General features: G+C 38.1%; 1 protein-coding gene across 2 annotated transcripts in view; it reads left to right on the plus strand.

Annotated features, from left to right (window-relative positions):
- Nucleotides 1-27,171, plus strand: part of LOC115219218 (stabilin-2) — a 165,159-nt gene that overhangs the window by 53,112 nt on the left and 84,876 nt on the right. For both annotated transcript variants that reach the window (XM_036508412.1, XM_029789355.2), the window contains exons 3-11: nt 4,117-4,187; nt 8,586-8,652; nt 10,940-11,035; nt 14,805-14,927; nt 16,646-16,845; nt 18,311-18,444; nt 20,748-20,811; nt 23,843-24,007; nt 26,334-26,474. In XM_036508412.1, coding sequence (XP_036364305.1) covers nt 4,117-4,187; nt 8,586-8,652; nt 10,940-11,035; nt 14,805-14,927; nt 16,646-16,845; nt 18,311-18,444; nt 20,748-20,811; nt 23,843-24,007; nt 26,334-26,474 — 1,061 coding nt within the window. The remainder of the gene's footprint in view (nt 1-4,116; nt 4,188-8,585; nt 8,653-10,939; nt 11,036-14,804; nt 14,928-16,645; nt 16,846-18,310; nt 18,445-20,747; nt 20,812-23,842; nt 24,008-26,333; nt 26,475-27,171) is intronic.

Below are 27,171 nucleotides of genomic sequence, written 5' to 3' on the forward strand. Positions count from 1 at the left end.
TTGCTAGATGTTTAAGGCGCCTGTGTAGTCACGAACAGACAGTGGAGCACCGTGCATGTCACAAGCTAGAAGGAGAGAGAAAGGGACGCACCATCTCAAGACTGCAACTTATTTACAGAAGTGTAGACCGTCGGTGTATATGTATTTGCTTGTATGTGCTTGTGTGTATGTGTCTCTCCACACTCACACACACACACATGCACACAACACACACACACACATGCACACAACACACACATGTGAGTGTGTCGTGTGTTGCAAGTCAAGGCGCTGCGGCCTAGGGATTAAGGTATTGGGTCGGGATCCTATGGTCATGGGTTCAATTCTCGAACCAAGCATGTGTTGTATACTTGAACAGGGCAATTCATATCGTGCACGCATACACATAGGAGTGGCTGTGTGGTAAGTAGCTTGCTTACCAACCACATGGTTCCGGGTTCAGCCCCACTGCGTGGCATCTTGGGCAAGTGTATTCTGCTATAGCCTCCGGCCGACCAAAGCCTTGTGAGTGGATTCGGTAGACGGAAACTGAAAGAAGCCCGTCGTATATATCTATATATATGTTTATATGTATGTGTGTGTATATGTTTGTGTGTCTATGTTTGTTCCCCCAACATTGCTTGACAACCGATGCTGGTGTGTTTACGTCCCCGTAACTTAGCGGTTCAGTAAAAGAGACCAATCGAATAAGTACTAGGCTTACAAAGAATAAGTCCTGGGGTCGATTTGCTCGACTAAAGACGGTACTCCCGCATGGCCACAGTCAAATGACTGAAACAAGTAAAAGAGTATATACTTATACGAACAATAATAAATTCAGTGATAATAAACTAATTACAATGCTAGGATAAATTACAATGTTAAGTATAACTGCATACCCATATCCAAATACAAGGTTAATTAATTTTAGATAGTGCGGGTCAGTAGCAAAGACTGTCTGAGAAGCAGCTATACTGGTTTTATAACGCCTCTAACGATTGGTCGCTTGTCATACGAGAAGTAACGACCACATCTCGCTCAAATTATATCCCATCCTTAAGAAAGAAAGAATATAATTTGTAGCCTCATTTGATCTGTTTTCTTCCCAATTAGGAGGCTTTTGTAAACACAAACAAAATACATCGAGCGAGGAATGAACACAGTCATGTATCAGCTCAGACACTATTGACAGTCGGAGGATAGGAACGACCGAATCTGCTCCTAATCTAAAAGTACCATCTTTCTCCTCTACGCACAGTCACATAAGTTGTTCAACTAAATCACTAAGATGAAAACAACATTTTCTTATAGAATCAGGCAATAAAATTAATCTCATTTTCCGACGTTATTCTATTAATATATTTTCTTGGAACAGTCATGTTCCATTTCCGCCCTTTATCAATAAAACTAGCAGCATAGCCCGGCGTTGCCCGGGTATGTAAGAGCCCCTAGTAGGCAACGACTAATCCCAATCTAGTTCTTTCTCTCTAGGGAATGAAGGCGCATGTGTAGGTTGCAATGTATTCTCTTCACTCGAATACTTCTATGTATACGATGTTCCTAGCTGTCTCCCGACAGAAAATGTTTTGCATATAAAAAGCTTAGATTCTCGACCCCATGTCGAATTTATCGATTTTTTCAGAACTGGGGAAACTTTTCGAAATTTTCGCTGCGCTAGTTTTGAATTATGACATTGGGCTATGTGTGTGTCAAGTTTCATCAGAATCGGTTGAAAGCCGTGGTCAGTGTGAAGGTACAACCTGACAGCCACACAGACACACAGACAGACAAACTGCCGTTTATATATATAGAGATAGAGGTTGAACGACAGACTGCTCTCATTATTTATTTTTCCTCTTTCATTATTGTTGCATTAATCTTAATTAATACAATATTCCTAGATAAAATTAAGTCTGGAAAATAAGTACAATAAGCCAGAATACAATCAGTTTGTGAGTGGAAGAGGTTGTGACGGTTGAAGTTTATTTTGTAAACAATAATATGGAACGTTGGAGTCGTAATAAGTTTGTAAGGGTTAGTTCTTCGCTGATTGCCATTATGCAAAGATGAAAGAACAGTGAATGAAGTTGTGAAGAAAATATTTATTTACCGTTACATTGTAAAATACCTTTCCTCGACGGGCAGGTGATAAAATCGCAAATCATTCAAAGTAAAGATAGATGTCGTAGATTTTCCCTGTATAGTTTGTGTGTTCTCGTTATTGTGTAGTAGTAATTGCAGATGGAAGCACTCCGTCGGTTACGACGACGAGGGTTCCGGTTGATCCGATCAACGGAACAGCCTGCTCGTGAAATTAACGTGTAAGTGGCTGAGCACTCCACAGACACGTGTACCCTTAACGTAGTTCTCGGGGATATTCAGCGTGACACAGAGAGTGACAAGACCGGCCCTTTGAAATACAGGTACAACAGAAACAGGAAGTAAGAGTGAGAGAAAGTTGTGGTGAAAGAGTACAGCAGGGATCACCACTATCCCCTGCCGGAGCCTCGTGGAGCTTTTAGGTGTTTTTGCTCAATAAACACTCACAACGCCCGGTCTGGGAATCGAAACCACGATCCTACGACCGCGAGTCCGCTGCCCTAACCACTGGGCCATTGCGCCTCCAGTAATTGCAGATAGAGATGGAGTAAAGTTCTAAAAAGAAAGTGAGCTGAGCTAGTGATAGTGAGAGAGTCGAGGGAATTTGTCTCGCATAGTCGCTGATTGTAACTTTCTTTTTCCCTCTGGCCGTTTGTCTTTAGTGGCTGCCAGCTTGTAGCCATGATTCTAGTGGTCCGTTCACTAACTGATGGTCGCTCTCTCTAACTCGGGTTCTCACTAACTCACTAACTGACTTTTGCTTGGGGGTTCTTGTTTTTATAACTATCCATAAGGATAGACATATCATTGAGAACAATAGATTTCGTTGGTGGTACTTGTTATCTTAATTCTAGCTTTTGGTGGCTTATAAGAGGTTAGAAGGGTCAAGTGGCGGAGACATCATTTTACTTAGCTAAGGCATCTGGAAAATGTAAACTGCTGTTTACAGAAAAAACTATTGTTTTACTGTGAGAAAAGTGCTGTTGAAGCGTTAATTTAAATTTGGCTATCTAGGATCAAATCTACATCATGCTTGCAAGATCCACTACAAGATGAATGATTGGTTGGTGCTATTAACCAATGGTATCTCGCTGTTGGAAGTTCGGTGAAAATAATATCACTGCATTTGACACAAGAAAAAATTTTATCATGTTAACCAGTGTGTCAATTTGTGTCCCTTTATATCAAAGAAGTAACTTAGTGAATCGGTTAATAGGGAGCCATAACTGGGATCAATGTGGTCGGTTAAAATCCTTGACAGTGGTGCTGAAGGGTGGTAACTGTCAAATGACTGGAACGTGTGACAAAGTAAAAGAATATATTATTTTCTTACTGCCGTTTTGAAATGTTTTATATTACAACGAGTCACCAAGAATAGTATTATCTTGAATTAAACTGAATCTCGTCTGAGGTCCGGATTTTCAGCTGAAATTTAATATATTTTCATAACTAGTAATATCTATCAGGAGGCGCAATGGCTAGTGGTTAGGGCAGCGGACTTCGCGGTTTCGATTCCCAGACCGGGCGTTGTGAGTGTTTATGAGCGAAAACACCTAAAAGCTCCACGAGGCTCTCGCAGGGGATGGTGGTGATCCCTGCTGTACTCTTTCACCACAACTTTCTCTCACACTTACTTCCTGTTTCTGTTGTACCTGTATTTTAAGGGGCCGGCCTTGTCACTCTCTGTGTCACGCTGAATATCCCCGAGAACTACGTTAAGGGTGCATGTGTCTATGGAGTGCTCAGCCACTTACACGTTAATTTCACGAGCAGGCTGTTCCGTTAATTCGGATCAACCGGAACCCTCATCGTCGTAACCGACGGAGTGCTTTCATCCAATATATATCAGCAATTAAACAGACCTCTTGGGAGAAATAAGTGGAACTATGAAGAACATTGGCCACTCAAAAACAATAATGGTTTTAAAAATGAAAACTGTATTTTTTTATATTTGAAAACGTTGCTGACGAATTTTTCAAAATGACTCTTGCTGCAAAAAACATTTTTGTTAAAACAAACCTCTTTTCTTTTGTACAGAATGTCCAGGTGGCGCTGATAACCCATGTTATGGAAATGGCGCTTGTGCGGATGGAAAATGTACCTGTTATGTAAGTTCTTGAATTAAAAATAATAACTGTTTCAAATTTTCGTACACGACCAGCAACTTAAGGGTATGGAGGTGAATCAATTACATTGATCTCAGAATTTGATTGTATTTTATCGATCGCGAAAGGACGAATGGCAAAGTTGATAACGGCAGTTACGTTATACGATAGAAATAGTCAAATGGAAAAATATAAAGTAGTATGAAATAACGCGTACGTGAATTTGGGTACATATATATACATGTACAAAAAATATGTGTGGTATAGAAGTTATGAAAGATAATGAATTAAGTGGATTTAACAAAAACCTAAAAAATGTATTTAGTGTAGTTTATTTTGAGGGTGGGGTGGGTGGGTTTATTACGTTAAATCTAAATGCGATTATGTTTTGCTCTTTCCGGAAACTTACATAAAGGGAATTCAATCACTCGTGTAATGTGCTAAGGCAAATAGATCTTAACATTAGTTAACAAATTAGGAGTGGCTGTGTGGTAAGTGGCTTGCTTACAAACCCCATGGTTCCGGGTTCAGTCCCAGTGTCTTCTACTATAGCCTCGGGCCCACCGAAGCCTTGTGAGTGGACTTGGTAGACGGAAACTGAAAGAAGCCCATCGTATATATCTATATATATGTTTATATGTATGTATGTGTGTGTATATGTTTGTGTGTCTGTGTTTGTCCCCCCAACATCGCTTGACAACCGATGCTAGTGTGTTTACGTCCCTGTAACTTAGCGGTTCGGCAAAAGAGACCGATAGAATAAGTACTAGGCTTATCTGGGGTCGATTTGCTTGACTAAAGGCGGTGCTCCAGCATGGCCACAGTTAAATGACTGAAACAAGTAAAAGAGTAATATGATATAATATAATATAATACAATGCAATTATCGCTATCTTCAGATGCTTAAAGTGCGATTTAATTTTGCTTTAGAGTTCCTTTCATTTCCAAATGAATCATGCAACAGGTATTCTAGCCATTTCAACTTTAAAAGTTTTTCCAATACAATCTCTTCTCCTACTTCTAATTTCATTACCTTAAATATTTACCCTCTTAATGATAATTGCTTTGCAAAGGCCTTAGTATTATGTGATCGGGTACAAATAGACAATAACGAGAATTCTATCAAGGCACGTGTTTATCAGCACATTCAGTCAATCAAGAAATCTGAAAAAAATTATAACAAGCATTACTAAGTATATTTGGTGTTTGAAAGAATCACATTTGAAGCATTCAAAGTCAAACAGCCAATCCTTGAATATGCTTCCCCACATGTAACTGTCAATTTCTATTTGGATTTTCGATGTGACTTATTCCTCAGTAGAATCTATGACTTCAATGAAAGGTCTCAAAATAAAGCTTTTATAGATCTAATCTTGTGCGTGCATGTATCAAGGCACATAGCTTAGTGATTAGGGTCTTCGGCTCACGATCGGAAGGTCGTGAGTTCGATTCATGGCGACGCGTTGTATCCTTGAGCAAAACACTTTATTTCATGTTGCTCCAGTTCACTCAGCTGACAAAAATGAGTAACACCTGTATTTCAAAGGTTCAGCCTTGTCACATTCTGTGTCACGCTGGATCTCCCTGAGAGCTACGTGAAGGGTACGCATCTCTGTGAAGTGCTCAGCTATTTGCACATTAATTTCACTGGCAAGCTGTTTCAGTGATCGGATCAGTTGGAACTCTCGTCGTCATAGCTGGCGGAGTATCAGCGTGAAGAAGTATGTGCATATGTATGTGTGTGTGTGTAGAAGTAGTAGTAGTAGTAGTAGTAGTAGTAGTAGTAGCAGCAGCAGTAGCAGTAGTAGTAGTAGTAGTAGCAGTAGTAGCAGTAGTAGTAGTAGTAGTAGTAGCATTAGTAGCATTAGTAGTAGTAGCTGCAGCAGCAGTAGCAGTAGTAGTAGTAGTAGTAGTAGTATCTTGCAAATCCAGTCACATGTCAAAGAAGTAATTGGTCCATTTAACGCAGTGTAATTTATAACATTATGTAAGTTCGTGTTTTCATAAAGCACTACTTCTTCGTGATATATTCCTAAAAATAAATTTTAGGCGATATTTTAGCAAATATTCAAATATTTAGTGATATATGACAATTCAGTGAAAGGATTCAACATATAGAGAATGCTGAATTTGAGGAATTTAGAAACGGTGGAGTTGTATATTTAAAACAGCAACCAGACAAACCCATTAGTTTCACACCCAAAACAGACTCATTGTATGCATTATTTGAGCAGGGGATGGCCAAAATAGTATTCCCTATTCATTGGAAATGAATCATACTCTTTCTCTTTTACTTGTTTCAGTCATTTGATTGTGGCCATGCTGGAGCACCACCTTTAGTTGAACAAATAGAACCCAGGACTTATTCTTTGTAAGCCTAGTACTTGTTCTATAGCTATTTTTTGCCGAACCGCTAAGTTACAGGGACGTAAACACACCAGCATCGGTTGTCAAGTGATGTTGGGGGTACAAACATGGACACACACACACACACACACATACATATATATATATACGACGGGCTTCTTTCGGTTTCCGTCTACCAGATCCACTCACAAGGCTTTGGTTGATCCGAGGCTATAGTAGAAGATACTTGCCCAAGGTGCCACGCAGTGGGACTGAACCCGGAACCATGTGGTTGGTAAGCAAGCTACTTACCACACAGCCACACCTACGCTTATGGTGAGGAGTGGCTGTGAGAGAAAAATCTATTGTCCATAGATTACAATTAATTATGGTATCTATCACTCTTTATCGATGGGGGCCGCCTGCGGCTTTTCAGCCAAACCTGAAACCAAAGAAATTGGCGCCAAGAAAGAAATTAGCAAGTCTTTTGTTAGAATGTTATTGTAACTGCGTGTAATGGTGATGCGCTAGCAGAGTCGTTAGTACGCCGCGCAAAACGCTTAACGGTACTTCATCTGTCTTTACGTTCTGAGTTCAAATTCCGCCGAGGTTGACTGTGCCTTTCATCCTTTCAGAGTCGATAAAATAGGTACCAGTTAAATACTGGGGGGGGGGGCGATGTAATCGACTCAACCCCCCTCCCCGAAATTACTGGCCTTGAGCCAAATTTAGGAAATAATATTTTACTGCGTGTGGAGATCATTATAATTGAGTGCATTTGCCGTAATGCGAAGACACACGTGCATGGAAACACACACACACACACACACACACACACACACACTCATGGAACGGTTAAGTTGGAAATTACGTTTTATTTGTATTAATGTTTTAAGAAGCACTTAAATTCGTCTAAATGGGAAATGAAGAGTTAACCGAAATAAGATTAACTTGGAGGAAATAAATAGTTCATAGTACTGGAAGAAAAAACAAGGGATGATGTTAAACTGATTCACGTTAATATCTAAATTAGGTCCCTGGTCTTGAGTTAAAGCTTGAACTCAATATTTAAACCAGGACCAACAATTTGATTATTTTAAAATAATTTACTTTAGGCGCAGGCGTGACTGCGTGGTAAGAAGTTTGCTTTCCAACTGCATGGTTCCAGGTTCAGTCCCGCTGCGATGTACCTTGCACAAAGCCTTGTGGATGGATTTGGTAGACGGGAACTGAAAGAAGCTCGTCGTACATATATATATATATATATATATCACTGTTTTTGTCCTGTTATTACTATTATTGTTTTTTGTATTTATATTCGTGTGGCATCGTCCGTTTTTCTGTCCTTGTTTCATATACATTCGATCCTTTTTCCAAGAAATCTAATGCTCGTAGCTTAGATTTTCCTTGGGGCTGGCCGGATCGGGGCGATCTTAAGATTAATCAGCCAAAATTGTGAGGATGATCCGGTTCTTGACTGAAGATTAGAGGCTTCGAATGACCCGTCCGTTTTTTTGTGTCGTCTATTTGAGTGTTTTGCGTTTGTGTCACATTTTGTATTTTTAGATATATTTTTTTATACATACATACATACATATATATATATATATATATATATATATATATATATATATATATATATACTCATTCTATTGACGTGACTTAGATATTCGTCATAACATATAGACAGATCAGGTGTTGGAGCATGCGCTGTTGCTGTGCATTGCTGCACCACCATTTGTCAATATATTCCCGGACCTCTGAGAAGACCCGTCAAACAGAGTTCCTGTCTGCACAATATATCTCCTCATCCGCTGTGACGATGCGGCATGTGATCGACCAACATATGCTGTCAGCCCAGCTGGATCCTTAGTGAAGAGAACACAGTATATATATTTATTTATAAAGGTATATAATCGGTCACTTGAAATATATACACACACATACATTGATATATATGGGCAGTGGTTTCACATATTCTATAGTCATTCATGGTTTAAAAAAAAAGATGAAAAACGTAATTAAATTTCTCATTTTACTTTTAAATATTTTCAGCCAAAATATGCTGGAGAAGAATGTGAACGTTGTTCTGAAGAACTTGTCTTTGGACCAAACTGCACAGGTGAGATTATATCTTGAGAATATACCTATATAGAATGTAAGCCCCTTTTAGGTTACCTGCAAATTAGAAGCATTATTTAAAGGAAGTAATGTTTGGAATATTTTGTCCTTTTTAAATTATAAATTCTTTTGTGTACGAGGGGTACCCAAATAAAACCGGAATTTTGCAATATCATTTTATTCACTTAGTTTTACATGTTTACTCTTTTATCGTCTTCAAAGTATTCTCCATCGAAAAAAGATCCGGATCAACTTCCAACTGTTCTTTTAGTTCTCGCCATCATTCAGTCGTGACTGCTTTTGATCTTCCATGAGCAAGTGAGACACAAATTTTGCTAACACTCTTTTCAGTTGCAATTCCTCGCTCAAATTCGTTGGCAGGAGCTCCAGGACACACCAGTCATATCGACAAGTTCGTCAATTTATTCGGTGATGGTCCTCTAAGATTAGTTCATGAATTTTCATGATGTTTTCATTCGTTCGGGTGGTCGACGATCGTCCTGAACGATGTTGGTCCTTGTAAGCTATTTGAAGTATGACGGCTGTTTCGGTCGCCGTTTTCCCCAGTGGAAAACAAAATTTCAGGGAAGCACGCTCATCCTCGTTTTAGCCATCCCCAAAATTGAAGAACAGGGAAGAAACACTGCAAAACAAAGACGCACCACGTGACAGAACGACTTCATCGGAGGACGCCAGAAGACAGACTGATGCTTGATGGTCACATCAAGTGGCTTCTTGCAGCGGAAGCCTGAACTACAATGAGTTTGTCCCACGGAGAACGTTTCCGGTTACTTTAGGGCACCTCCTCGTATTAGCAGAACATATAATTTCCGGCATATGTGAAAGGGCCATAGTCAATCATATTTGTATGACAAGCGATTTAGGGTAAAGATTTTAAGTTATTCCATTTCAAGTTACCGCCCAAATAAACCTGGATCTGATTTCATGTACCCTTGTTCTACTACTACTACTACTACTACTGCTACTACTACTACTGCTGCTGCTGCTACTACTACTACTACTACTACTACTACTGATAATAATCCTTTCTACCATAGGCACAAAGCCTGACATTTTGGGGCAGGGGTTAAGTTGATCACATCGACTCCAGCACGTAACTGGTACTTATTTCATCGACCCCAAAAGGATGAAAGGCAATGACGACCTTGGTGGAATTTAAACTCAGAACATAAAGTTGGATGAAATGCCGTTAAACATTTTACCTGCTGCCTTAATTACTACTATTACTACAACAACAACAACAACAACTACTACTACTACTACTACTACTACTACTACTATTACTACTACTACCACCACCACTACTACTACTACTACTACTACTACTACTACTAATAATAATAATAATGATAATCTTTTCTACTCTAGGCACAAGGCCTGACATTTTTTGGGGAGGGGGCCAGTCGATTAGATTGACCCTAGTATGCAACTGGTACTTAGTTTATCGACCTTGAAAGGATGAAAGGCAAAGTCAACCTCAGTGGAATTTCAATAATAATAATAATAAATGCCTTGATGTAGTACCAGGCAATGGCTCTCATGGCTTTTGATCTTAACTGAATGGAAGTGTTATCATGTACATTGTTTTGTCTTGGTATAAAAGATGGGCTACACCAAATATTCTGCTCAATACAACAGATTTGCTTGTCAGTTGTTTGACCTTAACCAGTTCAGCATGTCCCTTAGTGGCTGACGATATGTGCATCCCTGATCATGAGCAGGAGTAGTGGAGGAGCATCATAGCCATGTTTTGAAAGGAATTCTTTGGAGTTTGGATAATTTACCTCCGGAAACTTGGGTGTATCATTCCTCATCCTTAAACAACCCTTATTCAGGGACCTTTTGAGCAGGATGGGATACTTGTCCTGATGAAAATTCTAACTGGGCCCCACCTGCAAGGTCATGCACTGTTTATCTTGATATGAGATCATCATGTCACACACATATGGTTGTGATGCATATGCCTGGTGTACCCTTATCAGAGGGGTAGTCATGATGGGTATACTGGGCTTCATTTATTTTACCCCAGTGTCACTTTGATGGCATGCACTGCTGTCTCACTCAATAATAATAATAATAATAATAATAATAATCTTTTCTGCTAGAGGCTCAAGACCTTTTTAATCCGAAAGAAATGATATAAGAGAGACTTGACTGCTGTTTCTTGCATGGCTCTTGTAGCAATTCTGTTTGTTTCCATGCATAAGAAGCTTACTAGAACTCCATGCATTGTAAAGAAATATTAAATAAAATCTTATTTATTTCAGATTGCACATGTTTGCATGGTACCTGTGACAGTGGAATCCTTGGAACTGGCAAATGTGAATGTGAATCTGGATTTAAAGGCCCACTTTGTGACGAGGGTAAGAGTTCCAACAATTTTATCTATCTATCTATCTACATACATACATACATACACATGATAAATATATGTATATGTATATATATATATGTGTGTGTGTGTGTGTGTGATATATATACACACACACACACACCATAAAAATACTCCTGATGCATTGGGCAATACGATATGCTTGAGTCAAGTAAAATCAATATCGTAGCTGGGGCAGGTGCTCTCTGGCTGGCTCCTGTGCTTATGGCACATCAAAGGCACACTGTCCCAATGTGGTTGAAACCAGGTTCACCTGGATGGCTACTGTGCTGGTGGCACATAAAAACCACCTACCAATAGTGACTGATGTCAGTACCCGCTTGACTGGCTCCTGTGCTGGTGGCACTTAAAAAGCACCATTTGAACTTATTTGTTGCCAGGCTTGCCTTACCGACTCCCGTGTTGCTGGCATGTAAAAAGCACCAACCAATCATGACTGATACCAGTACCTCTGTACTGGTTCCTGTGCCGGTGGCACGTAAAAAACACCATCTGAACATGATCGTTACCAGGCCCGCCTTACTGACTCCTGTGCCAGTGGCATGTAAAAAAGCACCCACTACACTCTCAGAGTGGTTGGTGTTAGGAAGGGCATCCAGCTGTAGAAACTCTGTCAGACAAGACTGGAGCCTGTCCTGTCAAACGTCACCTCTTTCGCGTATAAATACGCAAATTGTTTATACACTATTATAAATGAATATATATATATAGGCGCAGGAGTGGCTGTGTGGTAAGTAGCTTGCTAACCAACCACATGGTTCCGGGTTCAGTCCCACTGTGTGGCATCTTGGGCAAGTGTCTTCTGCTATAGCCCCAGGCCGACCAATGCCTTGTGAGTGGATTTGGTAGACTGAAAGAAGCCTGTCGTATATATGTATATATATATATATATATATATATGCGTGTTTGTGTATCTGTGTTTGTCCCCCTAGCATTGCTTGACAACCGATGCTGGTGTGTTTACGTCCCCGTCACTTAGCGGTTCGGCAAAAGAGACTGATAGAATAAGTACTGGGCTTACAAAGAATAAGTCCCGGGGTCGATTTGCTCGACTAAAGGCGGTGCTCCAGCATGGCTGCAGTCAAATGACTGAAACAAGTAAAAGAGTAAAGAGTATATATATTATGTCATATGTAAACAAACAAGTTTGTTTTTGAAGCGTTAAAATGTATTGTAGAACAAGAAGAAAGATATATCTTTTTTCAACATGTAAATACTGAACAGTATATATAAAGGATAAAATCCTTTTAAGAGCAGAAAAACTTGCCAGCGCCGCCTCGACTGGCTCCGTGTCGGTGGCACGTAAAAAGCACCATCCGAATCGTGGCCGAAGCCAGTGCCGCCTCGACTTGCTTCCGTGCCGGTGGCACATAAAATACACCATAAAATACACCGTGGCCGATGCCAGCCTCGCCTGGCACCAGTGCAGGTGGCACGTAAAAAGCACCCACTACACTCATGGAGTGGTTGGCGTTAGGAAGGGCATCCAGCTGTAGAAACATTGCCAGATAAGACCGGAGCCTGGTGCAGCCTTCTGGCTTCCCAGATCCCCGGTTGAACCGTCCAACCCATGCTAGCATGGAGAACGGACGTTAAACGATGATGATGATGATGATATATATATATATATATATATATATATATATATATATATATATATTTATAGCAGTAATAAATCTCTGAGCGAGAAATAAACTATAGCAGCATGGAATCGTGAAGTATATTTACCACTTAAATGTTGCGGACTCATAAGGGATGACGCTATTGTTGTTTATAGCCCTAGGAAGACATCTCCACCAGCTGGCTAACGACACACTGTCTGTGTCCAATTAGTATTTGCGACACAGACAGTGTGTCGTTAGCCAGCTGGAGGAGATGTCTTCCTGGGGCTATTAACAACAGTAGTGCCATATCCTATGGGTCTACCACGTTTAGGTGGTATATATATATATATGTATATATATAAACACATGATATAATACCATCTAAGAATCCATAAGTCAGAAAAAACATGCAGTCATATACTTGTCATTAGAGTGGGCTTATTAATCGAGGTGTACTCTTTTATGTATCCACTATGGCCAATCTTGCCAATTGATTTCACACTAGGAGTTGAATGGAGTGTTAGGTAACTGCCAAATTATGCAATCCGACTCTCTTCAGAGATTGCAGTTATGGGATGAAATATGGCGACTGGTCTCTATTGTTGGAGGTGTCTGGTCTTAATTATTTTGTTTCATATGTTATTTTGGGCCAATTGGAAACTAGTAATCTGTCAATCATTTGAACTATTTAAACAAAAGCAAACTAATTTTTTTCTTTCTTATTTTCCAACAATGAGCAGTCATGAGGCAACTATTCTACTTCATCCTTCCTTTTTTTAGCTTTTAGGTCTTTGTTTCTTATTTCTTTACTACCCACAAGGGGTTAAACATAGAGGGAACAAACAAGTACAGACAAAGGGATTCAGTCGATTACATCAACCCCAGTGCATAACCGGTACTTAATTTATCGACCCCGAAAGGATGAAAGGCAAAGTCGACCTCGGCGGAATTTGAACTCAGACCGTAGCGGCAGACGAAATACCACTAAGCATTTCACCCAGCATGCTAACATTTCTGCCAGTTCACCGCCTTAGCTCTTAGGCCTCTGTTTTGTCTCGATAGAATGGATGTGGTCGTCTTAAATCACAAGCGACATTAAACTGAAGAAATAAAAAAAGTATTGTAATTTGCTTGAAGTATTGTAATGTGTAAATGATAGAAATGTTTTTTCTTTAGAAGCAAAACCTTTAAGCAATGTGGGTTACAAATTAGGCAGAAATATGTAAGGTTATGCCAATAAATACAAACAAAGAGAAGATATATTACTTCAGATAGATTATTTGTTTCTGTAATATGTCAGTCAGGTAGTGGTGGTAGTGGTGGTAGTGGTGGTAGTGGTTGGGTGGTGGTAGTGGTTGGATGGTGGTAGTGGTGGGGTGGTGGTAGTGGTTGGGTGGTGGCAGTGATTGGGTGGTGGTAGTGGTTGGGTGGTGGTAGTGGTTGGGTGGTGGTAGTGATTGGGTGGTGGTAGTGGTGGTAGTGGTGGAGTGAAAGATTCCTCGGTAGGTGTTGTATGGTCAGCAGTTCCATATATAGTTGTGGACAGTGTTGACATTGCACTATTCATGGAAAGCCCCTAATCAATGGTGTTCCAACTGTGACTATCCGCATTTTGAATACGTAGAAGTACATTATTTATTCTGTGCTTCCACTTCAAATAGAGTGAAGTTAGATCTGAGGGGTATTTGGCTGTTCTTTCTAGCAGTTGAAGCAACTACGTGAAGACTCTCATGTTGGCTCAAAAAGCTCATTGCCAGATTGGCCAAAAGTCTCTCATTAGCTCAGTAGAGAATCCCTTACTGGTAGAGACACTCGCTATTGGCTTGGTAGAGACACCCTCACCATATTGATAGAAGATCTCATTGGATTAGTAGAGATGGTCATTACTGGATAAGTAGAGAATAATCCAAAGAAACTCACTCACTATAATGATAGAAAATCCCTCTTTGGATTAGCAGAGACTTCTTTGTTGTGATTTCCATGGTGTCTCACTAAAGGTGACTTACTTTCATGTGATATCTGAATATTCGATTTTGCTGACCCCTAAATCTCCTTAATTCGTAAATGATCAAATTGCTAAAATGATGAGAAGACATCTTATTTCTGAATTATGACATTTATTGTTGATTTTCATAGAAATACCCAGATGTGGAAATATACACTGTGGGAAAAATGAATCCTGTAGAGAAGATGACGAAGGAAATCCTGTTTGTAAATGTGAAAATGGTTACGAGAAAAACGAGAATGGTGAATGCCAAGGCAAGTATCAAGACATTTGTAGTTAACACACACCAGTATGCATACATACATGCATGTATACATACATACATACATACATGCATACATATATGCATACATATATGCATACATATGCATACATATACACATACATACATACATATATACATATGTAAAATATTCATGAAGTTTATTATGTAATAAGATCCTCATTTGCAATACTATCCATGCCTGCATCCATATCTGCAAGTGCACATACACATGTATATGCATACATGTGTATATGCATTCATGTGCACATGCATACATACATATGTGTATACCTGCATACAGACATACACATCATACATACACACACACATAACCTCAAATATGTGAGATGAAAATCCAATCATCCAAATACAATTATAAATTCTTTAGTTAGGAGTGTCTCCCTTAAAATCTTTAAAATTTCAGCGACTGAAAAATAGTTAAACAAAACGAGAAATACAATAATTTAGCTTTAACTGAAGCTGGTTCTGAGGAGAAAATTCATTATATTTCAAATGGTGAGAATAAGAGTATACGTTAAGATGCAGAAATAATGGACCGAATGAATAATGGTAGCGATCACCATGACGATAAAAATTCTTCAATAAGAGAAATAATAAGAATAAGATAATAGATATGTCAATGTAGATAAAGTGATAAAAAAAACTCTAATTAATAAAAATAGTGAAATGAAGAGCAAAAGTAGCTATGTGAACCTATGTGGCAAATTTAGTACTAATAAGACCATTATAACAACCAAGCAATCTACTGATTATAATAGGGATGATTATAGTGAGGTTGATAATGATAATAATAACTGCTCTGCTGAGAACAGCTAGGGTTTTTGAGATTGGTTCTTGGGTATTGAATGTCTTCCACGATAATTAACAACTGATCATCAAAGCTTATAATGTGCAGAAAGAGACCCTGTGAAACTCCCTGACAACAGGCTGCTGTCTGCTCTCACAGAATCAGCCTGAGCAGACAAGACCAAGCACTCTGAGAAGTAAAACAACAACAACAACAATAATAATAATAATGGCAATATGAAGTATAATAATAAAAAAATAATCTTGGGTTATATATAATGAATCTGAAATACCAAGCTTGAATAGGGAAAACACGTCCATATCAAATGTAACAAATCTTATTACAGAAGAGATTCCTAGATCAAAACCTAATATTGACAATAGATGGAATGTGTACTGCTCGGATGAAAAATCTCTCAGTAATAGGTCTAACTGGTTATGTAATCTCAAAAATCATCCAAAATAGCTTTTAAGCTATGATTAAAAGAGACTTAATATATAAATGCTCAGTAACAGGGGAATCTAAATACTATTATGTAGATATTTGCACAACTAATTTGAAGTCAAGATTATAGAACCATGTTTCTTAATCCATGAATTTCTTGGATGCACATTTATGACTATAACAATGCAGGTTAAACTATTTGAAAACTCAAATTTTAGTCTACACATGCAACCTGCCTTACTTAGGGAATAGTCTGAGAAGAATATATGACTAACCATCACACTAGAATGGTTCTTCATATTTTCATATTTGATTTTTAACATTTGTTTTTTACTTCATGGAGCAAGTTATAAAGCTTTTTGTTTTCAATGGTGTGTTTTTTTTAGAATTAATGGTTTATCATTTCTTATTCATTTTCATTGCCTTTAGATATTAATGCAAATGTTTATTTTCAGCTCAGAGTGCCTGTGCCTCCTCACCTTGTCCAGTAAATAGTAACTGTATTGACTTAGCACCAGGAAAATATGACTGTATTTGCCATGAAAACTACAAAAATATTGGGCGTCGAAGATGTGCCCCGATCAATCCTTGTGCTATGAACAATGGTGGGTGTCAGGCAGAGAACTCATACTGTGTGTTTCTTGGCCCAGGACGGGTAAGTTAATAATTGAAAATAGCTTGTCAGCCGCTGTCAGATATCTCCTACCATGTAAGAGAAAATCTCTAAACCTGTATAATAATCAACTTGCTTCTATTTTCATTTCTGCAGCTGAATAAATCTGCAAAATTTCAAGACAAGCAATAACCATATTGACCTCATCAACGGTAAAAGACCAGTAAAGGTTATGGATAATACTCCTCAGACTAAAATGCTAAATAAAAATTACGATTAGCCTTTATAAATGAACAAATATTTTCCTATTTATATGATCTTTAATTACTTCTAATCCTGAACAACAGTTGGTAACCGTTATTTTAATCCATCAAAAACAGCATTCGTTTCTAGAATTGACTCAAAAGCATTTCATGGAAAGTAAGGCCATGATGTCAGCTGAGAAGAGCAATGAAGAGTCAAGCCTGTATATGCTCTGATGTGCCTCAGAAATCTCTGAAATTAGCAGGTAGAAGCTGAAGTTCTTTTTACAGAATTTTGAGGCTTATGATAAATTTCCAGAGATATACACAGTAAATATATCATATTCAGCTTAGAGGAATTTTTTACATTTATTCCAGGTATGTTTATTATTTATACAAGATTATATAATTTATTATATTAGTTTTTATATAACCTTGAATTGGTTGTGTTTTCTATGAGGGAAGGTCATGACATTAACATGTCCATTATAGTTACTGACTTTTTCATTTCATCATCATTTTATTGTTGAACAACAGTGGGTTATATGTAGATCATTCATAGATTAATGTGCACTACTACAACTATATATGCACCATTCATGGTTTAATATGCTCTCTCATATGAGCATTACTCACAGTATAAGATGTATGACTCATATGTATCACCTACAGACTAACATGCAACACCCCAAATACCCTGACTGAAAGCCCTAGGTGCAGCACCACAGACACTAATTAGGAACCACAGACACTAATTCAACTTTGAGAAATAAATTGCTTTTAAAATGATAATTTCCTTAGAATGGATTAGGCGGAGCAGGAAGATACACATGGATGTAAAGGGTCGCTGAAGAGGTCACAGATGTGTGACGAAAGATTTCCCGACAATAGACATACGATAAAATAAGAAAACAAGAACAATAATAAACGAGTGAAGAACAAATATATGGTGCATGTGTTTATTTGTCAAAAAACAAAAACAAACGACCATTCTGATATATAACAATAACTGTTTCAACACACAATTTCACATCAGGAATCAGGCAAAGCAAATCCATAAACGTAATTTCCTAAGTCTATTCTGCTTTTTCCTCAGCAGTTGCTCAAATTTACCAAGTGTGCTTACTTTCCAGGGATTGTTCAGTTTTCGTATTTATTTCCCTGAACAATGTCCAGATTTGTATTTTACTTTCCAGAGAAAATCTCCGGATTTATCAAATGTGTCTACTTTGCAGAAAACGTTAATTTTTGTGTTTATTTTCCAGAGGCAATGTAGATGTAACGATGGTTATGAATGGATTGATGGAACTGGGTGCCGTCTCAAAGATCTTTGTCTTACCAACCCATACCCGTGTCATAAATATGCCATGTGTAAAACAATTCCACCAGAAGAATTATTGTAAGTTGAAGAGAACTATCACACACACACACACACACACACACACACTCTCTCTCTCTCTCTCTCTCTCTCTCACACACACTCTCACTTTCTCGCTCTCCCTCACACATACTCTCACACACACTCTTTCCCTTACTCTCTCTCACACACACTCGCTCTCTCTCTCCCACACATTCTTTCTTTCTCTCTCTCACAGAGAAACAAATACAGTCTATCTCTTTCTCTATCACACATACACACTCTCTCTCTCTCCTTCTCACACACACATACACGTACACATACACACATACAGATACACATATGGTCAGATAGCTATACTTATAAGAACCAACAAGGGATTCGCCTCATGGTCACTCTGCTCGACTCGGAACCAAAGTTCCTTTAAATCACACTACAATGTTTTACAAAAGAAAGGACACACAGGACAATGTAGTTTGGGGGTTTTATTCCTGAGAAAAAGGTAAAAAGAGACATAACCACAAATTGGTCCACACCATACAACTTTTTTTCCTCATAACTTCCCCAAAATTGCCTATTTTTTAACGAAAAATGCAGCAGTAACATTTCAAGATGGTTACAATTATAATGACAGCATTAAAAAAATTTTCTGAAGGATTTGTTAATAATAAAATGAAAACAATCGCAACAAAAACTGAATTGAAAAATAAAAAGTTCCAAGTAGCGTTTAGGGTGGTAGTGAAGTTCAAAATAGTGGTTTCGATACCTGAACAGAGATCATTACCCACCTCTGAATTTTTTGTGTCTTAATTGTCTTTAAATACATATTTTTTAAAACAACATTTTGCAGACATATGCTTCCCTGAGTGTAGCTCATATAATGTTGATGCTGCAAACATATAAATTTGGGAAAAGTGAAAATACCAAAGACATGAAAATTGGTGGCAACAAGATAAAAGGACAAGAAAAAGAAATGATCCAACTCTCATCTAAACTCTTTTCTAAATTCTGTCCATTTTATTGTAACCTACATTCTTGAAAATATATGGCTGTAAAATTTCTTTAAAGAATATCAATTTTTGACAAAGTTATGTAGAAACAAAGTCGTATCATAGTTAAGTCAAAAAAGGAAAAAATAAGATAACTTGATGGTCAGTCATTATTCATCATAATTCTTGCTCAGTCAGGACTAATCTAGGACTAAACAACAGCAGCAACAATATATTCCTATACTCTTCCAAAAAACTGTTGCTGTGGTTGTTGCTTATCCTAAGTCAGTCCTGATCAAGCAGAACTATGACCAAAAACTATGATCCATTGCCTTTTTCTTTGACACACTCTTCTACAACTTCATTATTTAATGTGTGATGGAGAGAGATTTGATTGTTATTTCTACAAAGTCAGGTGACCATGCAGAGGTGCACTGGTTGGCTCACTATTACTCTTGTTTAATCCCAGGTTAACTCCACTCGAACAGACTTCTGGTCAAGAGCATTGAATCTGTGGTCATCCTGCACTTTTAGGGCTAAGGTCATCGTTAGAATCTGAACTGCCGTATACATGAGTGCAAGAGCATATACAAAAGTGAATCTGAATATGCTATGGTACTGAATTGTGTGTATATTCAAGTAAAGTACCAAAGTGCATATACATGTAAGTGCAATCTTCCAGTGAGTCTGAATATCGTGCAGTGAATCTGAATATGGAGCAATTGTGAATTTGCATTGCAAGGTGCTGAAAAAAGTGTTTACTCAATGTATAATTTCTGGCAATATATCTGTACAAACTGTGTACTGGTTGGTGCCTTGAAATTTCTACATAAAACTTGAAGTGTACAGATTAAAGAATACCTCTTCCAAAATGAATGCAACAATAATGGCTACAGTTTTTGCAAACCGGAATAATTTGTGACTAAATTTGTTGCAGTTGAGATTCTTGTTGAATTGTTAATTGCTATTGATGTTAAGATCCAATTTAGCACTGATGAATCAAGCCTATCGTCATAGACGCTCCATCTTTGACCATCTCATCTTTTATATATCCATATTATGTTATTCACTGTCTTCTAAGGCAGTGATCAAGGCAGATTTGACTGCTATTTATAACAGCTCAAGTCTGGATGCAGAGACTTCTTTCATTGGATTGCAGATGTTCATTGAGATGAAGAGAATTGATTGAGAGAGTTTGTAATTAACTAATTAACTCATTAATTACATAGCTCATTTAACTTTTGTCAATGGTTTTTGGCTTACATATTTTTTTAAAGTATGCAAAAATAACAAATGCTATGTGCTATAACAACACACAAAGAATGAAATAAAACAATTGTTCTCCATTTCTTTAAGGTGTGTCTGTAAAGAGGGATATATTGGGAATGGACGTACAGAGTGTATTGGAAATCTGGTCGATGTAAGTATTTTTCTAAAAGGTTCTTAATATTCTACAGTAATTTATGTTGTATCCTTACTCCTGTCCCTTATCACCTTCTCCTCTTCTTGCTCCTTCCTGAATCCTATTTTCTTTCCTTTACTCCCCATTCTCAAACTGATATTTATTGTATCCACTTCTTAGCTGTTTAAGAATCTATAAGTTAGAAAGAAATATGCACTCATATATTTGTCGATAGAGTGGGTACATTAATCAATATTATATATCCATTACAGCTGATCTTACCAATCGGTTTTGCACAGGTGGTTCAACAGGATGTTAGGTAACAACATGATTATGTAACTCTATGCTCTTCAGAGTTGGCTGTTATGGAAGAAAATATGGCGTGTGTGTGTGTGTGTACATGTGTGTGTGTGTCTATATATATATATATATCAACATCATCATCATCATTTAACATCTGCTTTCCATGCTAGCATGGGTTGGACAATTTGACTGAGGACTGACGAACCAGATGGCTGCACCAGACTCCAATCTGATCTGGCAGAGCTTCTACAGCTGGATGCCCTTCCTAACGCCAACCACTCTGAGAGTGTAGTGGGTGCTTTTACGTGCCAACGGCATGAGGGCTAGTCAGGTGATACTGGCAACTGCCTCACTCAAATGGTGTTTTTTACATGCCACCTGTACAGGAGCCAGTCCAGCAGCACTGGCAACGACCTCACTTGAATGTTTTTTCACATGCCACTGGCACAAGTGCCAGTAAGGTGACGCTGGTAATGATCATGCTCGAATGGTGCTTTTTATGTGCCACTGGCATGGAAGCTAGTTAACTGCTCTGGCAACGATCATGCTCGGATAGTGCCCTTAGCGCTCCACTAGCACGGATGCCAGTCATCGAATTTGATTTCGATTTCATCGAATTTGATTTCGATTTCACTTGCCTCAACAGGTCTTCACAAGCAGAGTTTAGTGTCCAATGAAGGAAAGGTATGCATAAGTGGGCTGGTTACACTCTTAGCATAGGCCACGAGGTTATGGTCTCACTTGGCTTGCCGGGTCTTCTCAAGCACAGCATATTTCCAAAGGTCTCGGTCACTAGTCATTGCCTTGGTGAGGCCTAATGTTCAAAGGTCATACTTCACCACTTCACCAGGCTCCAATCTGATCTGGTAATGTTTCTACAGCTGGATGCTCTTTCTGATGCCAACCACTCCAAAAGTGTAGTGAGTGCTTTCTAAGTGCCACTGGAACAGGAGCCAGTAAGTGGGCCTGGCATCAATCATATTCGGGTAGTGTTTTTTACATACCACCGGCACAGGAGCCAGTCAAGGGGTACTGGCACTGGCTACAATTTGGATGGTGCTTTTTATGTGCCATCAGCCTGGGAGCCAGTCAGGTGGACCTGGCATCGATCATGCTTGGATGTTTTTACATGCCACCAGAACAGGAGCCAGTCAGGGAGCACTGGCCATAGCTACAATTTTGGTTTTACTTGATTCAACAGGTCTTCTCAAACATATCATATTGCCCGATGCATCAAGGGCTGCGATCTCACTTTAGTTGCCAGGTCTTCTCGATTACAGCATATATCCAAAGGTCTTGATCTCCTGTCATTGCCTCTGTGAGGCCCAATGTTCGATGGTCATGCTTCACCATGTCTTCCTGGGTCTTCCTCTTCCACAGGTTCCTTCCACAGTTAGGGTGTGGCACTTCCTCACACAGCTGTCCCCATCCATACGTAACCCATGGCCATACCAACACAATCATCTCTCTTGCACACCACATTTGATGCTTCTTATGTCCAGGGTGCTTACACTCTGTCGTGTATGCACATTGACATTACACATCCAGCGGATCATACTAGCTTCATTTCTTTCAAGCCTATACATGTCCTCAGCAGTCATGGCCCATGTTTCACTGCCATGTAGCATGGCAGTTTGCACACATGCATCATACAGTCTACCTTTTATCCTGAGCAAGAGGCCCTTAGTTGCCAGCAGAAGTAGGAGCTCCCTGAACTTTGCCCAGAGTATTCTCATTCTAGCAGCTTTACTCTCAGAATAACCACCCCCACTACAGATTTGGTTGCCTAGGTAGCGGAAGCTATCAACTACTTCTAGTTTTTCCCCCTTGCATGTAATAGAATCTTCAGTGTTTATTGCCCCTGTGCATCTGCCATACACAAAAACTATCTTCCCAGTTAACCTTCTATAATAATAATGAAATCTGCCTTAATACATAATCACTGACCATATCTACATGCTTAGTTTGTCTACAGAATCTATAGTTGTAATACACTCTATAACAGATTGCCTCATTATTTTCATCATCGTTGTTGTCATAATCGCCAACATTGTTGTTGTCGTTGTCCTCCCCCATCTTCACCCCCCTATCATCATCAACATCATCATCTTTTAACGTCCATCTTACATGCTGACATGGGATGAAGTGAGAGGATCTGATAAAATCATCTTGGGCAAGCCCCTAGGTTGATTCTCTTGAGTGGATTTGGCTGACGGAAACTGAAAGGAGTCTGTCGTGTATACATGTTCGTGCGTGTATGTTTGTGTGTGTGTATGCACACATGCATGTGTGTTTCTTTGTCTTGACCTCGTATGATAGTTGTAAACGAGAGTCACAAGCATATATGCAGTGTCATTCTTGCCAGTCTTCTGTGAATTTGTATTCTGGTCATAGAGAACTGATACCTTCCTTAGAAAAAGATAAGGGTTGGCAACAAGAAGGGCATCAGGCCGTAGAGAGATTTGCTTCCCCTGATTCCATCTAACTCATGCAAGCATGGAAAGTGGATGTTAAAACGAAGATGGCGATAAAGACGATAATGGTGGTAATGATGATGATGATGATGATGACAATGATAATGACGACAATGATGATGATGATAGTGATGAATTTGCTGCAATTAGCTGGCAATTAAACCTTGTTCTCTAAAAAATCATTCTTCACGCTTCCTTTAGCTTCTTAAATATTCACATTACCATTAAGACATGATTCTTGTTCAGGTAACAATTTTTTTATTTCCTCATAGCAAATTGCAGACATGAATGACGAAGATGAAATTGGTAAGAACCGGTTAAATAATTTCCTAATGATGCTGCAAAAAGTCTACAAAGGTGAATTAACGAAACACGGGAATTATACAGTTTTTGTGCCATTAGACCGTGGCTTTAGTAACTTGCTTCAGGACACTACTGTAAGTAAGCTTTCAGATATTATTGCTTAGAATCATATTTCTCTCTTCTCTCCTCTCTCCAATCCCTTGTGTGTGTATGTGTGTGTATAGATGTATGTTTTCGCGGTGAGCTGGCAGAAACGTTAGCATGCCAGGCAAAATGCTTAGTGATATTTCGTCTGCTGCTATGTTTTGAGTTCAAATTCCGCCGAGGTCGACTTTGCCTGTCATCCTTTCGGGGTCGATAAATTAAGTACCAGTTACGCACTGGGGTCTATGTAATCCCTTTGTCTGTCCTTGTTTGTTCCCTCTATGTTTAGCCCCTTGTGGGCAATAAAGAAATAAGATGTATGTTTTTGCTCTATTTGTATATAAGTCACAGACCAGAGATTCAATTCATTTCAGTTTTATCTGAGTGCATGGTATTAATAATCCAAAATAATGATGAAATATTGTTATCTACCATTCTCAGATTCAATCCGAGGTGAGTTGTTTCACCTGGTTCATGGTATTTAGGTGTTCTTTAATACCCAGCCTTGTGTAGGGAGCTATATCGGATATTATCCTGCAGCAAATTTGGTGTATAAACAAAACACAAAACTTTGTTTATTATGGTATTATCAAAATTTGCTTATTATAATTATTTGGAATCTTTCCTGCTTGGCTGCACCTGTGGAAATTTTAATGTTTAGTGAAAATTTTAAAATTTGATGTATTGGTGTGATTTTCCATGCTGAATCTCAGGAGATACTTCACAGTTCCAGAGGTTTAAATTCTAAGGATTTTTACCTGGTCAGAAAACTGGATTTGGAAGCTGTCATTTTATGCATGACAGCAAGTGTTGTCAACTGTAAACAGATGAAATATTGGCAGAATTCTACTTTATGCATGTCTCATATAACCCATCATAACTTTTTTTTTCCTAATTTTCAGAGAATTTTTGTGAATTTGTATTCTACACAGGGGAATTCATATAATTATGCAAAAACCCCAAAAAAAAGTTTGCATGTGTGATTTAAGGTCAATTTAGCTGTTATATCTCATACCACATGTGTTTTAAGTATGTCATGCTGCATGTGTTTTAAGCATTTAATAAGCGACAAAAAGAACACATGGTAAATAGCTTGGTAACAGCTTGGTTTGTTACCAAAGAAACAGGTACCTATATGTCTGTGACTTTTGACTGGCTAAGATTACTCACAATTTGCAAATTTTAAAAAGCTGTTAACTCTTTATTTATTGATTTATAGTGAAAATGAATATCATGTCAATGATCACTTTACAAAACTACACCAATATACCAAATATGAAATCAAATGGAACAAAAATTAAAGAAACTGAAACGTGCCAACCAAACAGAAAAGATCTGTTATTTGTTTATCACATTATTATTCTCATTAAATTCCAATCTAACATGTGTTTCTGCTGGAATTTAATGAGAGTAATGCTATAAAAAACAAATTTTGAAGATGTATAATTCTCCATTCTTGTTTGTGATGTCTTGATTATATACACTGTATACTGTGTGAAATCCAATGAAGTGAAGTTGGGAGTTACTTATTGAGTGAAGCACCATTTAATTGTCTATCATTAGCAATTCTGTACATTTCCTATCATTCGATGTGGTTAGCGAGATCTTGATTATATCAGAATGCTAATAAGTGACCCACTCAGATTCCAAATCAATTTTCACTTCGAATTTTGTGTAAACTGGCCTTGCAAACAGAGTTGGTACAGAAACAATTGTAAATGATCATTAAAGATGTGTTAAAGTATTTCTTTGTCTTATTATTTGGATTACACACACACTCTCTCTCTCTCTCTCTCGCTCTCTCTCTCACACACACACACATGTGTAATATATATATGAGAATGATAAGTTATTAACTGTTTCATAAAGTGGTCAATGAGATGAAAAGTTTGCTGATTCATGGGTCAAAATCATATTTGAAAAAAAAAATGATTATTAAATATTAAGATATTCACTTTAGGATGATTTAATTTCAGAGTAAAAATTATTTGCCAACATAACATGGCAGTCCTGGTTTAGGACGAATGTTGCTGTAATTTAGTCCCAGGAGACATTGTCTCCAGCTGGCTATGTGTGTCTTTATATTTTTCAAACAAGGGAATCTAGCAACCCTACTCATCGTTCGAAAATATAAAGACACAGATCATGTTGTATAGCCAGCTGGAGACAATGTCTCCTGGGGCTAAATTACAGCAAGATTCGTCCTAAACCAGGACTGCCATGTTATGTTGGCAAATAATCTTTACTCCAAAGTACTGTTGCTGAATATCTCTTGTTGTGAGATTTACAAATCGTAATTTTCTGATTTAATTTCAGTTTGGCAAGTTTCTGGAAAATTCAGACCATGTAAGACAAATTCTACGCCAGCACATTTTTCCTGTAAGTGTGTATATAGATGATCTCACAGACAACACGTTCTATACATTACAAGGAAACTTTGCCCGCTTCTTTTACAAGGTAAAACAAAAATTTAGTTTTCAATCTCTGATCAGAATATCAAAAGTAACACATCTTGAAATGTGTCGTATTTGAACACAAAGGTTATAAATCCAGATACACTTAGTATGTGGAAGTTGTGAGGTTCATGCATTTTTGAAGAGGAGTAAATTGTCATTCTATACAAATGTAATGAGTGTTTCACTGGCATAAAATTACTTTTCTTCTGCAAAAGTTCTGTGCTATTTTGATGATTCTGGAGCAAGATTTTCTTCTTAACCCTTTTGATACCAACCCGGCAGAAACCACCCCTGGCTCTGTAGTACAAATGTTTGTTTTCATAAGTTTTGAATCAAAATCTTCCACCAAACTTTAGTCGCAATTTACATTCCTAACATTAGCTGAATGATAACTAAGTTATTTTACTAAACTCTTTGTTATATTTAAAATTAATTGAAAGAAACACAGAACATCTCAACAGAAATATGGTAACAAAAGGGTTACCAAATGATTAATTTAACCATTTTGATTACCACCCCAGCTGAAACTGCCTCTGTTTAGTAAGTTATTTTACTAAATTCTTTGTTATATTTAAAATTAATTGAAAGAAACACAGAACATCTCAACAGAAATATGGTGACAAAAGGGTTAACAAATGATTAACTTAACCCTTTTTATACCAACTTGGTTCAAACTGGCTCTGGCTCTGTAGTACAAA

This window comes from Octopus sinensis, linkage group LG1 (genome assembly GCF_006345805.1).
Source record: "Octopus sinensis linkage group LG1, ASM634580v1, whole genome shotgun sequence".
In the NCBI taxonomy this organism is placed as follows: Eukaryota; Metazoa; Mollusca; class Cephalopoda; order Octopoda; family Octopodidae; genus Octopus; species Octopus sinensis.